This window comes from Prinia subflava, chromosome Z (assembly GCF_021018805.1).
Source record: "Prinia subflava isolate CZ2003 ecotype Zambia chromosome Z, Cam_Psub_1.2, whole genome shotgun sequence".
NCBI classification, from domain to species: Eukaryota; Metazoa; Chordata; class Aves; order Passeriformes; family Cisticolidae; genus Prinia; species Prinia subflava.
This window is the reverse complement of record NC_086283.1, coordinates 26,455,844-26,467,811: the sequence shown is the minus strand read 5'-3', so window position 1 is coordinate 26,467,811 and position 11,968 is coordinate 26,455,844. Positions and strand designations below refer to the sequence as shown.

The 11,968-nt window shown below is 57.2% G+C and overlaps 2 protein-coding genes across 11 annotated transcripts in view; one reads left to right on the top strand and one right to left on the bottom strand.

Annotated features, from left to right (window-relative positions):
• The window catches only part of FRMPD1 (FERM and PDZ domain containing 1), a 28,180-nt gene extending 19,932 nt beyond the window's left edge, over positions 1-8,248 (top strand). For all 10 annotated transcript variants that reach the window (XM_063421685.1, XM_063421682.1, XM_063421681.1 and 7 more), the window contains 5 exons: positions 75-170; positions 1,088-1,270; positions 1,680-1,827; positions 2,247-2,981; positions 3,943-8,248. In XM_063421685.1, coding sequence (XP_063277755.1) covers positions 75-170; positions 1,088-1,270; positions 1,680-1,827; positions 2,247-2,981; positions 3,943-6,245 — 3,465 coding nt within the window. In that variant the 3' untranslated portion in view covers positions 6,246-8,248. The remainder of the gene's footprint in view (positions 1-74; positions 171-1,087; positions 1,271-1,679; positions 1,828-2,246; positions 2,982-3,942) is intronic.
• Positions 7,714-11,210, bottom strand: TRMT10B (tRNA methyltransferase 10B). The gene is made up of 7 exons (XM_063421691.1): positions 10,947-11,210; positions 10,583-10,861; positions 10,269-10,421; positions 9,827-9,905; positions 9,455-9,522; positions 9,128-9,251; positions 7,714-8,378 (listed from the first exon to the last, which is right to left on the bottom strand). The coding sequence occupies exons 1-7, from the start codon at positions 11,106-11,108 to the stop codon at positions 8,185-8,187; spliced, it is 1,059 nt and encodes a 352-aa protein (XP_063277761.1). The 5' UTR covers positions 11,109-11,210; the 3' UTR covers positions 7,714-8,184.
• Between the last annotated feature and the right edge of the window lie 758 nt (positions 11,211-11,968).

Below are 11,968 nucleotides of genomic sequence, written 5' to 3'. Positions count from 1 at the left end.
GGCAGAATGCCTCTGTCCCGCAGCTGCCTGCAGGACCTGTGTCTCAACTGTGTTTCCTCTCTTGCCAAATGAAGCACACGCTCACAGCAGACCAGGTGCGCCTGAACTACCTGCAGATCCTGGGAGAGCTGAAGATGTACAGTGGGAAGATCTTCAATGCCACCATGATGGTACGAGCTGTTTGTTGATGTAATTGCTTTTGGCCTGCAGTCCTACTGGCCATAGTGCTTCTCCCTGTCCTGGGATATCATGGTAGATGTTGGTAAGGGCTTCTGCTGGAGAAACTCGGCGTAATTCCATTGAAGTGTCCACAACACAGACCAGCCTACAGAATAGTTATGCATGTTTTTTCTAGTTGAAAGCTGTGACTCTTGCTCTTCAGATACCCCCTGTCTGTATTTTGTGTGTTATAAAGTAATTGAGAAATCTGGGGAGCCTTCAAACTCTTGAAAAAATACTGGAAACATTTAATCATCTCTGTAAAAAATCCCTCTTTTTACAAGAGGTTTCTTAGGTTGTTGATTTTTCTGTCAGTCTCCACCTGTGTCTGTGCTGAGCTGTGAAACACATGCCATGTCACACAGGGAGCTGAGCAATGTTGGTGGGTCTGTACCAGAGCGAGACCTCAGCCATGGGTCACAGTAATGCTAAAGATTACACCTACATGCAAATTGAACAACTTCTGCCAGACTATATGTGTGTTCATTCGTTTTTCATTAAATGTCTCACCCTGCCAGAAAGCATTGACATTTCTTCCAACCCCAGAAATATCTTTATCAAGTTTTTACCCTGCAGCTGCAGGTCTCACTGGGTCCATATGGGGACACCCCGGGCTGCCAGGTGACACTGCTGACAGCAGAGCACCTGCTGCCAACCACACCTCTGGGTCTGCCAGGTGGCTGGTGCATCCCTGGGGCCACCTGGGGCCATGGGAAGCTGCTGGTCCCTGTGAGGGGTGAAGAGAAGGGAGCAGGCCCCTGTGGCAGCCCAGCAGCAAAGAGAGTCAGTGCTGAGATCCTACAGGAGGTCAGGGGGCTGAGGGGTCCTGCCCAGGCTTTATTGACGGGTTTAACCTCTGCCCCTACAGCTGCAGGACAGGGAGTCGTACGTGGCATTGCTGGTGGGCGCCAAGCATGGCGTGAGCCAGATCATCAACAGCAAGCTCAACATTGTCACCAGCCTGGCCGAGTTCCCCAGCATCAGCAGGGTGGAGCTCAGCGAGGAGTCCGAGCGAGTGAGCACTGTCAAGATCTACCTGCAGGATCTGAAGGTGAGCGGCTCTGTGGGGACAGAAGCACAGGGGAGGCACCTGCACCATCAGCTCTTCTTGAAGGCTGAGGGTGTCACCAGGATAAAAGGCTTAGAACAGACTTGAAAGGGAAAGCTCGTAGGAAGAACCAAAAATATTATTAGAGGGAAGTGATTCTTCCTGCTGAGGAAAAGTGATTCTTCCTCCATCAGTGAGACACTCCAAAGGCACAAAAGGCGAGAAAAATAAATTACTCTTCTTTGTCTGTGCCTCCTGCAAATCAGACTGAGGGAAGTATGAGACAGAGGGGGTGCCTTGTCCTTGTGCAGCCTGTTCCTGCAGACTGTGGTACAAACAATATTTGTTTATTCTAATCTTTTTTACCCTTTTCTCCTCCACACCTCCAAAAAATAAACCAAACCACAAAAAGCTGCTTACTCTGCTGCTGGAATCAAACAGTGCAAAGGATCTCGTCTGCCTCATCGTTGGTTACTACAGGCTCTTTGTGGATGCAAACGCTTCCATATTTACCTGGGGAGAGAAAAAACAGCAACTGCACCGTGTCTCAGCTGAAGAAGGTTTAAAAAAGCAGCCTTTTTTTTACAAAGTTTGGGGAGGAAGTGGGTGGATGATCCAGCTCCTGGGAACAGCATCCAGTGGGAGCAACTAACCCGGGGCTGTGTGGTGGCATCTGCAGATGATTAAGGCTGGACTTGGTGGTCTTATAGGGCTTTTCCAACATTCATGGTGCCATGGTTCTGTGATAGCTGCAGGCTGGTGGGAGTTGCAGACCAAGGCTTGGGGCGAAGGGTCAAATGGCAGCTGCCCTGCAGCTCCGGGGTGCTGCTCTGGGCTAAACCACCCCACGGGTCCAGCTGCACCCTCCCTTGCTGGCTGGTGAGCTGGCGAGCGCTGAGCCCCTGGGGCCCGCGGGGGAGGGTCTGGCTGGTCTCCTTCCCACCCACAGGATGGGCTGACGAGTTCGTTTAAATCCCAGGGTATGAATCCCGAGCCTGCAGCGACTCTGAGGATTCCTGGGACCCGAATTCCTCCTCGGAGCGTCGCACGGACACCGCTGTGGCGTGTGGCGGTGCGGAGGGGCAGGGAGAGCCCAGCAGCCCCGGGGGGAGCAGCGCAGAGCCCCCGGCTGGCAGCGGTGACCCTCGGGACGGCGGTGACAACGCCACCGACAGCACATCCGAGGCGTCCGACTCGGCCAACACCGAGAGCCGAGGGTTCAAGACGAGCGGCTCCAGCGACTCCATGGATGCGCTGGAGGAAGACGAGCTGGAAGCGTGCTCCTCCTCCAGGCCAGAGCTGTTCCACTTTTACACGCCGACCGTGCAGGAGATGAGCAGCTCCGAGAGGAGCTTCGTGCCGGTGTGTGCGGCGGGGAGCCCCGGCGGGGCAGGGGCCGGGGACTATTTCTGCTTCCTGCAGGTGCCGCCGGCAGAGCAGGCGGGGCCCGGGGGCAGCCCCCCGGGGCAGGGCGAGGGGGCGTCCACTCTGGAGGCCAGGCTGTCCGAGGTGGACACCGCGGGCTACTACAGCCTGTGCTACAGCACATCCCCCGCGAGCAGCGCGCAGGGACACGGTGCTTCAGCCCAGGAAGGGCGCAGCACAGGGGACAGCGACATCGTCCTGAGGCCACCCCCGGGCTTCAGTGACTCCAGCTCCGAGGAGGAGTTCTACGATGCTGCGGACAGGCTCAGCCCCCGCGACACGCTGGCAGGTAAAGCCACACCCGCGGGCTGCGGGTCCTTCCTCCCACTGCCGGGCTGGGTTCTGCCTCTGCTCCCATCGGGACTCCTGGGGGGCTCACCTTCCAGCTCCTAGTAGCTTCTCCAGGACTTTTGAAGGACCCTTGTAGACCCATTCTCCACAGGCCACTCCTCAGCACTGTTACAGTGACATTACAGGATTTGTTATCACATGCAAACACTGGTATTGGGAAAAGTCAGTTTTCAGAGGAGTGGCATTCTGGAATCTCTTCCTCTGAGCTAAGGAGACCCTAAACCTGTGAAACATTGTTACATGAACCCCCAAGATCAAAGGTCATGTTAAAGTCAGAGGCTTGTTACAGAGCTGGGTCAAGGGTTCCCAGGGCTGGGCAGCTCCCTAACCATTGTATTTTCTCAGAAATGGGAGGATTCTTGTTTGTGAAGTAATCAACTCTTTCAGTATTAACTGAGCCACTTAAGAATTTGATTCATGTCATTAGAACAGTTTTGGCTTTTATAGTAATGCACAGTCACTGAACTGTGTTCAGGCAACAAACTGTCCTATCTGGAAATTGTTATCATCTAAATATCCAGCTGGGAACCTCTGACCATGTTTCTGTTTTATGGTAAGCCCACAGCTGTGGGCAGTGCTCTTCCCCAGATTTAACTGGGCAATTACAGCCACACCTGCCTTTAGGTGAAGCGACTCCGGAGCCCTCCACCCTAACCTGGACGTCAGTCCCTGTAGCCACACACCCAGGCTCTGCCTTTTTCTTGACATCAGACTCCAAATAGGTACTTGATCATGAGAGACCATTTTTCTCTGCCCTCGGGAGCCAGGAATTGCTGCTGGACATCTGTGCCTGTAATTCCAAGTCCTGTGCCAGGAGCTTTTTGGCCCACTGTGTAGGCATGTGGGTATCCTGCAGCCCTGGATTAATTCCTGATTTCCATGTTTTTTCTTGCCATCAGGCTATGATATGGCATCCTGGAAGGGCACAGAGAACTCCTCCTGCGTCCTAAAGAGGCTGAGGTGCTACAGCTTGGGGGAGAAGCCATTGATGAGGGAGAAGCACGGGCAGGAGAAGGAGCTGACCTACACCAAGAGCCTGAGGAAGAGAAGGTCTTTCCTGAAAACTGATTACACCTCACAGGTCAGTTTTCCTGCGGCTATCCCGGGCTCTCCACAGCGCTGCTGCTCCTGGCCGCCCACTCAGCCCTCTACAGAGGACACAGGGAAAGACATGGAGATCAGGCTTCCTGTGGCCACCCAGGCCCAGAGGGACACTGCTGGCACAGACCTCTGCTCTGACCCGATGAAGATGGAGCCTGGCACGATGGAGACAAAGTCAATGAGGGAATGGGTGATTTCCTCCATTTCAGACATTCACCATCCTGGTGACCAGTGTGGGGATGAGGACAGCAGCCTCCAGCCAGAACACTCCCCTTTGCTGTCCCTAGAGCCTCTTCCCAGAGGTCAGAGTGGAGCTGCCCAGGAAAGCTCCCCAGCAGAGACAGATCCTGGGTGTCTGAGCGAGGAAAGCTGTGTGCCCACTGGAGGCTGGCAGACCCAAGGGGCAAAGGAGGATGGGGGTGAGGTGGTGGCCGCACAGCACAAGGCCAGTGTTGTGCCCTCTGCTGTGGTCTGCCCTTCTGACAATATCCTGCTGCTGCCACCAGGTCCTGTCCACAGCACAGCCCCTCCCCGGGATCTGGCCCAGGACCAGGGGCCTCTCCCTGTGAGTGTGGAGCCTTCACTGGCTCCCTGTCAGGAGAGCAAAGCCGATGGTCAGAGCTGTATCATTGGCAAGGGCAGCGCTGGTGGTCAGTGCCATGCCGATGGTCAGCACTGTGCCGATGGTCAGTGCCATGCTGATGGTCAGTACCATGCCGATGGTCAGTGCCATGCCAACAGCAGCAGCGAGGGAGCCGTGTCCCGGGCCAGGAGCCGACAGGTGGTGAATGGGGAGACCCTGCGGAAGGTGCACGAAGGCCACGCAGGGTTCCCAGATGCAGCCCAGCTCCTGGCAGATTGTGGCAGTGCCTCCGGGGTTCTCACCCGCCTCTCCTGGCTCTCACTTGGGGTGAAGACAGACCCTGTGTCACGCAGTCTGCTTCAGGACAGGGTCGATGAGCTGCTGGAGCCTTCGGCCTGTCTGACGACCAGCAGGTGCATGGGGGCCAATGCTGCTGGAAGGAAGTTGCCCACATCCCCTGTTGGAGCAGGCTTTGGCAAGGAGCTGGTGAGCAGCTCAGGGCTGGGTGCAGGGCAGCCCACAAGAGACACAGGAAATGTGGCTCAGCAGGAGCCACAGCCTGCACAGGCTTCTCTTCCCAGAGAACAAGCTGCAGGGCTGGGGAAGGACTCCTGCCTGGCTCCATCTGCAGGGCTTTCCATCTCATCGGTCCCAGTTCTCTTGGGGAAAGGAGCAGGAGACCACGGGGCTGCAAAACACCCCTTCCTCTGTTTTAACCCCGAGGAGAGTGAGCAGACCCCTCCGACCCCCATCCCAGCCGGGCCCTTGGGATGTTCCCCAGCACCACGTGGGCTGGGCAGCTGTGGCTGCCGGCTGCCCTACATCAGCTGCTTCCCCCAGCCCTACAACCAGGGGGAATGTGAAACCAGCCCCCCCCAGTTCCCAGGGCCCCTCACCACTCCACCATCCAGCAGCTGCAGCCTTCGCAGGACCCCTAGGAGCAGTTTCCCAGTCTCCCTTGCTGGGAACGTGGCAGGACAGGACCCTCACATCCAAGTGCTCGGGCAGCTGAAGGACCAGGCATGGATGAGCCCTGCAGATTTTTCCCGCTTCCTAGCCTACACTGCAGAGCTCCAGGAGGTTGTAGGGAAGCTCTGTGGGAACCAGGCAACCCACCTGCATGACCAGTGTGCAGAGCAGGGTGCAGAGAGCAAGGGTGCCCTGGGCTGGGCTTCCCAGGACCTGCTGTCTAGCTGCCAGGCACTCCTGAGCATGGAGCAGCCTCTCACAGAGGTGCAGTGTGCACTGAGAGCAACGTTTGACCGCCTGGTTCACCTGGCAGTGACCTGCTTCCAGGTGACACACTGCCAGCAGTGCAGGCAGAGACAGCAGGAGCTGGGAGCTGCGCTGGGGGATGTGGTGGGCACCTACCAGCAGCTGGTGCAGGCTCTGCACCAGCAGCTCCATGGACAAGTCTGCCCTGAGTTGGGCACCAAGCTCCTTGCCCGCCAGCACACAGCCCTATCAGCTGCCATCTTCTGTCTCCTGCAGCAGTTCAGGGCATCCCCGTGGCTGTGACAGGCGGGGTGGGGGCACACGAGGGCACTGATGGGGACAGAGCCCAGATGTGCCCTCTGTCCACCTCACACGCTCCACAGGCAATGTTTAGCCCAGGATGGCTGTGGGAGAATATGCCCACACACATTGGCTGGGCTCCCCAAGAGCAGCCATGCCCCAGGGGCTCTTGGAGCACTTCAGTGTGTGTCTTGCCCAGGGCCTGTCCCTTGCCTCCCACAGACTGTGTAGGTGGTGAGTCTCACAGTGTTGTCTCAGCTGCCTTTGATGCCTAATGGCCTTTGTCACCCTTGAGGAAGAGTGAGAAGCCTCTCTTTCAGCCTGCCTTTTCACTCTGCTCTCCAGGCAGGTTCTGAACTAAAGGGATGTCAAATCCCACCCAATGTGAAGGCTCAATGTGAAGGACCCCAGGTGGCTTTCCCCACCTTCTGTGGCTGAGGGAACACAGTGATCCCATATTCAGCTGCTTTTCCTTATCCAGAGAGGGTCATCTCAGCCAGGACAGTGCTGCTCTGCAGCCCTGTGCTGGTGAGCCAGACAGGCCCTCGAGAGCTCTCCCCCACCATTGGAGCAGCTCACGGCTCGGTGTCTGCCAGAGGAAAGGGCGAGCCCTGACACCGTAATGCTGCGGTCAGAGCTGTGCGGGGACCGCCACAGGCTCCCCCAGCAAGGACCAGCCCTATCCCCCTCGAGCAGGTGCCACTCACCCTGGCCAGGTGTGAGCTGGGAGGGGGTTTTGCTGTGCATTCCTGTGAGGCAGCACTGCAGTACCCTTAGATGGAGGGGCAGAGGCCAGTCCCTCGTTGCTGAGGTCCAGCCTGGGGATATTGGGGGGTATCTGCCTTTCCCCAAGGAGCTACTACAGCCCAGGGGGTCTGCACTAGGCAGCTGAGGAGCACCGGTGAGCTTGAGTGATGGCACCACCTCTCCCAAAGCACTGGGGACAGGAGTGTCCCCTGGCTCTGCGACACTGATGGGGATCATTTCCACATCCAGCTTGCCAAGAGCCACCAGGGCACAGCAACAGGCGCTGGGCAACACTGACACCGTAACACTTGGAACCCCTGTTGTGGCTTAACCTCTGGTGAACCTCTGGCTTGGGTTAAACCACAACAGCCCCCAGCTGCTCCTGCAGACCCACTGTCACACACACTTGGACACAAGCCCCAGGGCTTTGAAAGGGTCTTGCTGTGAGAGAGGAATGAAAACACATAACCAAACTTACCTCAGATGACCTTCAGGTCCTGCTGCCATGGGCCATGAGGTTTTAGGGCCCTTTTGGCAGCAATGGCTGAGGTAATGTACGGACTCAGTTGCACCAAACACACTTCCTGCTGTGGCTGTGCATGTGGCACTGCTCTGTGCAGGGTACAGCCAAGCCCAGGTACCTCCCAGCAGGGACACGGGGGTCAGGGACCTCTGTGTGTCAGATGTGACAAGGTACCACTCATCAGTAACTGTATGGACACAATGGGGATCTAAACCTTTTATTTTATATTAGATGCATACAACTAGCCAAAGGCTTCAACAACTCACTAAGTCTTCACTGGGTTTAAGCTGTTGGCACATAGTGCCCTTGGGAACTGCTCGCCATCCCGCAATCTCCTGCAGGAGCAGGACTGTCCTGTCCCATGGTAGGGGCTTTTCCTTGCCCATAAGCTTTGCAATCCTAACTTCACCTTACTCTCTGTTTCAATAAAATGACAAAAACACCCTAAAGCTCTCCCCCCCATCCCAGAACAAGTGTAGGTATAGGAGTCACAAACAAGTTTTGCAAAGAAGCAAAACTGATTCCTGTCAGTTTTCACTTGATACTAGGCTCCACCAACTTTTCTTTCCTGCTCAGGGACATGGGGGATGTCCAGCACCACATTCCTGAGGTAGAAGGTGTTGCTCCAACAACATCCTCACACTGCTGGAAACAGCTGTCTCCTGTGCACATTCATGCTGGTGCTTCCTGCCTGTGCAGCTCCTCATCACAAAATAAAGAGTTTTCTTGGGCAGCAGTGGCGCGTTGGGGTGTTTCCACCTGTTCCGCTGTATCCGGTAGCACGTAGCCTTTTCCAGAAGAAACTCCAGCCCTCAGAGCTGCTGGCCAGCTTCCCGTCTCGTAGTAGGTGGACAGGACATCAAAGACTGTCGGGGCAGAGAGATGCTGAGTCACACACCTGCTGTGACAATGGCGCCAGCAGCTCTACACATACCTATCGAACACCAGGGAAGTGATGACAGCTGGCCCAGAGAAGGTCCCCCACTTAACACCTGATGGGCTGGTGCTTGAGGCAGCTTACCTCAGGGCAGACAAGTATTTTGGAGAGGACTTGAGGGAGCTCTGGGCAAAGCAGTGGCTGTGTCAACTGGAGTGAGGTGCCCCCATCACTGTTTTGGCTGACATGTGCCACCTACCAGTGTCCCCCCGCACAGTGAACCACACCTGCTGTGCTCCCACTATCACTCCCAGGCATGGACCCCCCACCCACTTCCTCTGCCTTGTGTCCACGGAGGAGCAACACAATCCTCCTGTCAGGGGTACAAACTCTGAGGAGCCAGCGTGGGTCACAAGCCCCTCTGCAGTCACCAATAGAGAGACATTCACCTTGCAGAGGTGAAGGAGCACAAGCACATCCCCTGCTGTAGCCAGGTGTGCCAGCCCATGGGGGTACAAGACACCAACATCCCTCCCTGTCATTGTCAGACTTGGCTGAGGTGGCACAGGTCTCCAAAGTCCCATCCCTCTGTGGCCTGTCCCAACAGCAGCCCCCCAGCACCCCTCCACCCGACTGTCCCCTGCCTCGTGCACAGCTTCCCGGGAGCAGGGGATCCCACCCGGCCTTTGGATCACAGCGGACTCCATGTGACCCTCCAGCCCCCATGCAGCCCCTCACCCTGATTGATGGCCAGCGTCTCGGAGTGGTAGTTCCTGGAATTAGGGGCCTTCACCATGTACTCGCGGATGGGGAGCCGGGCTGTCTGCAGGCAGTGCTCCTGTGCCCTCCGCAGGGTCAGCTGCTGCAGGGGACACGTGGACAAGCCGACACACGGCCTCACACATGTGGCCTGAGCAGCCACAGAGCCAAAACCTGCCCTGGCGCCCACACTGCTGCAGCCTCTCCCAGCTTGCTGCTGGGTCCAGGCAGAATTTGAGGAAAAAGGGATGATGGAAGCAGCCACAGCACTGGGATGTCTCTTCTTACGGGGCAGGCACCACGCACCTTGTGAATGCTCTCATCCACCAGGCCTCCCAGCACGTACACTTTGTCCGGATCAATGTCTTCAAGGACTAGAAATAGGACATGCACTGGCTCACCACCACACAGCAGTCAATCCTGCAGGACAGTGCCCTCCCAGCAGACCCCACTCCCAAGGACAGCAGTGGGCAGAGCCTCCTCACCCTGGTGGCTGTGGGCTGGGAGCACACAGGTCCCACCAGCACCAGATCTGAGCACACAGCATGTCTCATACAATGTGAGACAGCCCATGTGAGGAACAACTCGCCTGAAGCATGGAATGGCCTCAAAAAGAAATTTCTAAAAGTCAACCTTTTTCTCTGGCTCTCCCTTGCCTAAAGCCTGTGAAATATTTACCATTCTCAGAGTCAGGAGTGAGATAAACAATGGCCTCCAAAGGAAACAGGTCCAGGTAACTCTCTGGAGTTGTATCCATCTTGAAAATACAAGACAGAGTGAAGCAGCCCATTAGTCTAAGGTACATCTGCCAGAACAAAGCACCAACCCAGGCACAGAGATATCCCAGGACCAACACTACTGCTCTGGACATACAAACTGCCAAAGGTTATATAGATCCTACAGATCTCCTACAGATCTGACCTGGGGTTCTTCCTTTTCAATTGGACAACGTTTCTGTTCTGGGCACTGATCAACACACCTAAAAACGCAATTAAATTTTCTCCTCATCAAAAGTTCTCGGGGTGCTTTGAGAAAGGGAGAACAGCAACAATTGACTAATTTTAAATAAGATGCAGAGCACAGAGTTGAGCTCACCCCCCATCCCGCGCCAGACCCTCACCAGGTATCCAGCGAAGCCGTCGTTCATGCGGAAGCACTGCTCGTAGATCGGCGTCCCGGCCGCGAACCCCGTCAGGCACAACCAGAAGGGCCGCGCCGCGCGGCGGTTCGCCCCGTACAGCCTCCGGATCTGCGAGGCCAGGCGGCCGCTCTCCTTGGGGACACAGCGCGACGGTGACCCCGAGCCTGGGGCTGGCGGTCCCGCCGACCTTCCGGCGCTCTGCCGCAGCTGGGAGGAGCACACGCGGAGCGCAGCCTGTCCAGGACCCCCGAGCAGCCCCCCGTAAACCCGAGCAGCCCCCGGGACCCCCGCACCTTCTCGGTCATGCTGCCGCCCACGCCGAGGTCCACGCACAGCCGCGGCCCCGCCGCCCGCGCCTCCAGCAGCCGCTCCGTGGCCAGGGCGGCCGGAACCCTGCCGCGGCGGTGGGAGGGCGGCGCGGCTCCGGCGGGGCCGCTGCCGAGCGCCGGTCTCGGGCCGTCCCTGTCCGCCGCTGCCCGCCGTGCCCGGCGGCGCTGCCGCTCCTGCCGCCGCTTCCCGCGCCGGGCGGCGAGAACCCGCTGCCAGCGCCGCCGCTTCCGCAGCGCGTTCCTCTGCGGGAGGGGAGCGGGCACGGCGCTCAGCGGGGCTCGGCACGCCGCACGCACCGAGCACCGAGCGCGGCCCCGCCGCACGCACCGAGCACGGACCCGCCGCGCCGTCCGCCCGCCCCGCGCCGGGATCGCCCGCGGCCGAGGGCTCGATCCGCAGCAGCCGCAGCGCCTCGGCCACCACCGCCGCCTCCGCCTCGCTCGCCGCCGCTGCCGCTGCCTCCGTTCCCGCCGCCTCGCCGGCCTCCATCGCGCCGCCGGCGCGGAAGGGGCGGGCCCGGGGCGGGTCCGCCCGTCCCCCCGCGGTGCGGTGCGGCCCGGCCGGGCCGGCAGTTTCCCCGCGGAGCCCGCAGCTCCCGGTGCCCGTTCTCCCACCGAGCCGGTCGGCTGCGGTCCGCAAGGGGTGTCCCGGCTATCAACGGCACAAAGTGTTTCGCGCGCTTCCCCGAAAGTTTCGTCCTGAGGTGGTTTCCCTGTTGGTCGTTGTGTGGAGTCAACACCTCACACAAGAGATGCCACAGGCCTGGTCAGTCTGGGACAACTTCCCAGGGATGCTCCTCCATCGTGCACCACTTCTTTTGTATATTCTAATTATTTTATCGTTGTTCTTCCTTTTCTGTCCCATTATACTCCATGTGTCCATGGAGATAATTATAAGCAGATAGAATTTGGGTAACTAATAGAATTTGGATAGCAAATGAATTAAAAAAACAAAAAACAAACCCACAACAAACAAAAAAAATCCCAAAAAACAAAACAAAAAAAAAAAAAACAACCAAAAAACCAAACCAAACCAAACCAAACGAAAGGGAAAAAAACCCAAAAAACAAACAAACAAAAAACAAAGAAAACAAAAACTAAAAAACAAAAACCAAAACCCCTTCTGATTAGGAAAAAAATGGAAAAACTGCATGACCAGCACAACCTTCTGGCTGGAATTGCAGGAAGCCAACTGACTGATGCCAGGCCAGGACATGAGCAGCAGTGGCCCCAGACAGCTCTGATGACCTGGAAATCTGCATCCCACACTGTATGGCACTATGCTCAGTATGTAAAAAGGGGAAACGTAAAGGGAGGGGATTTAAATAACATCTGCCCCAGCTGGGATCT

Excerpts from the sequence above, each read along its gene's own strand:
- TRMT10B (XM_063421691.1), bottom strand. The coding sequence starts at position 11,108 with ATGGAGGCCGGCGAGGCGGCGGGAACGGAGGCAGCGGCAGCGGCGGCG. Across the intron at positions 10,862-10,946 it reads GCGCGGCGGGTCCGTGCTCG|AGGAACGCGCTGCGGAAGCG; the intron begins GTGCGTGCGGCG and ends CCCCTCCCGCAG. Across the intron at positions 9,906-10,268 it reads ACGGCTTCGCTGGATACCTG|ATGGATACAACTCCAGAGAG; the intron begins GTGAGGGTCTGG and ends TGTATTTTCAAG.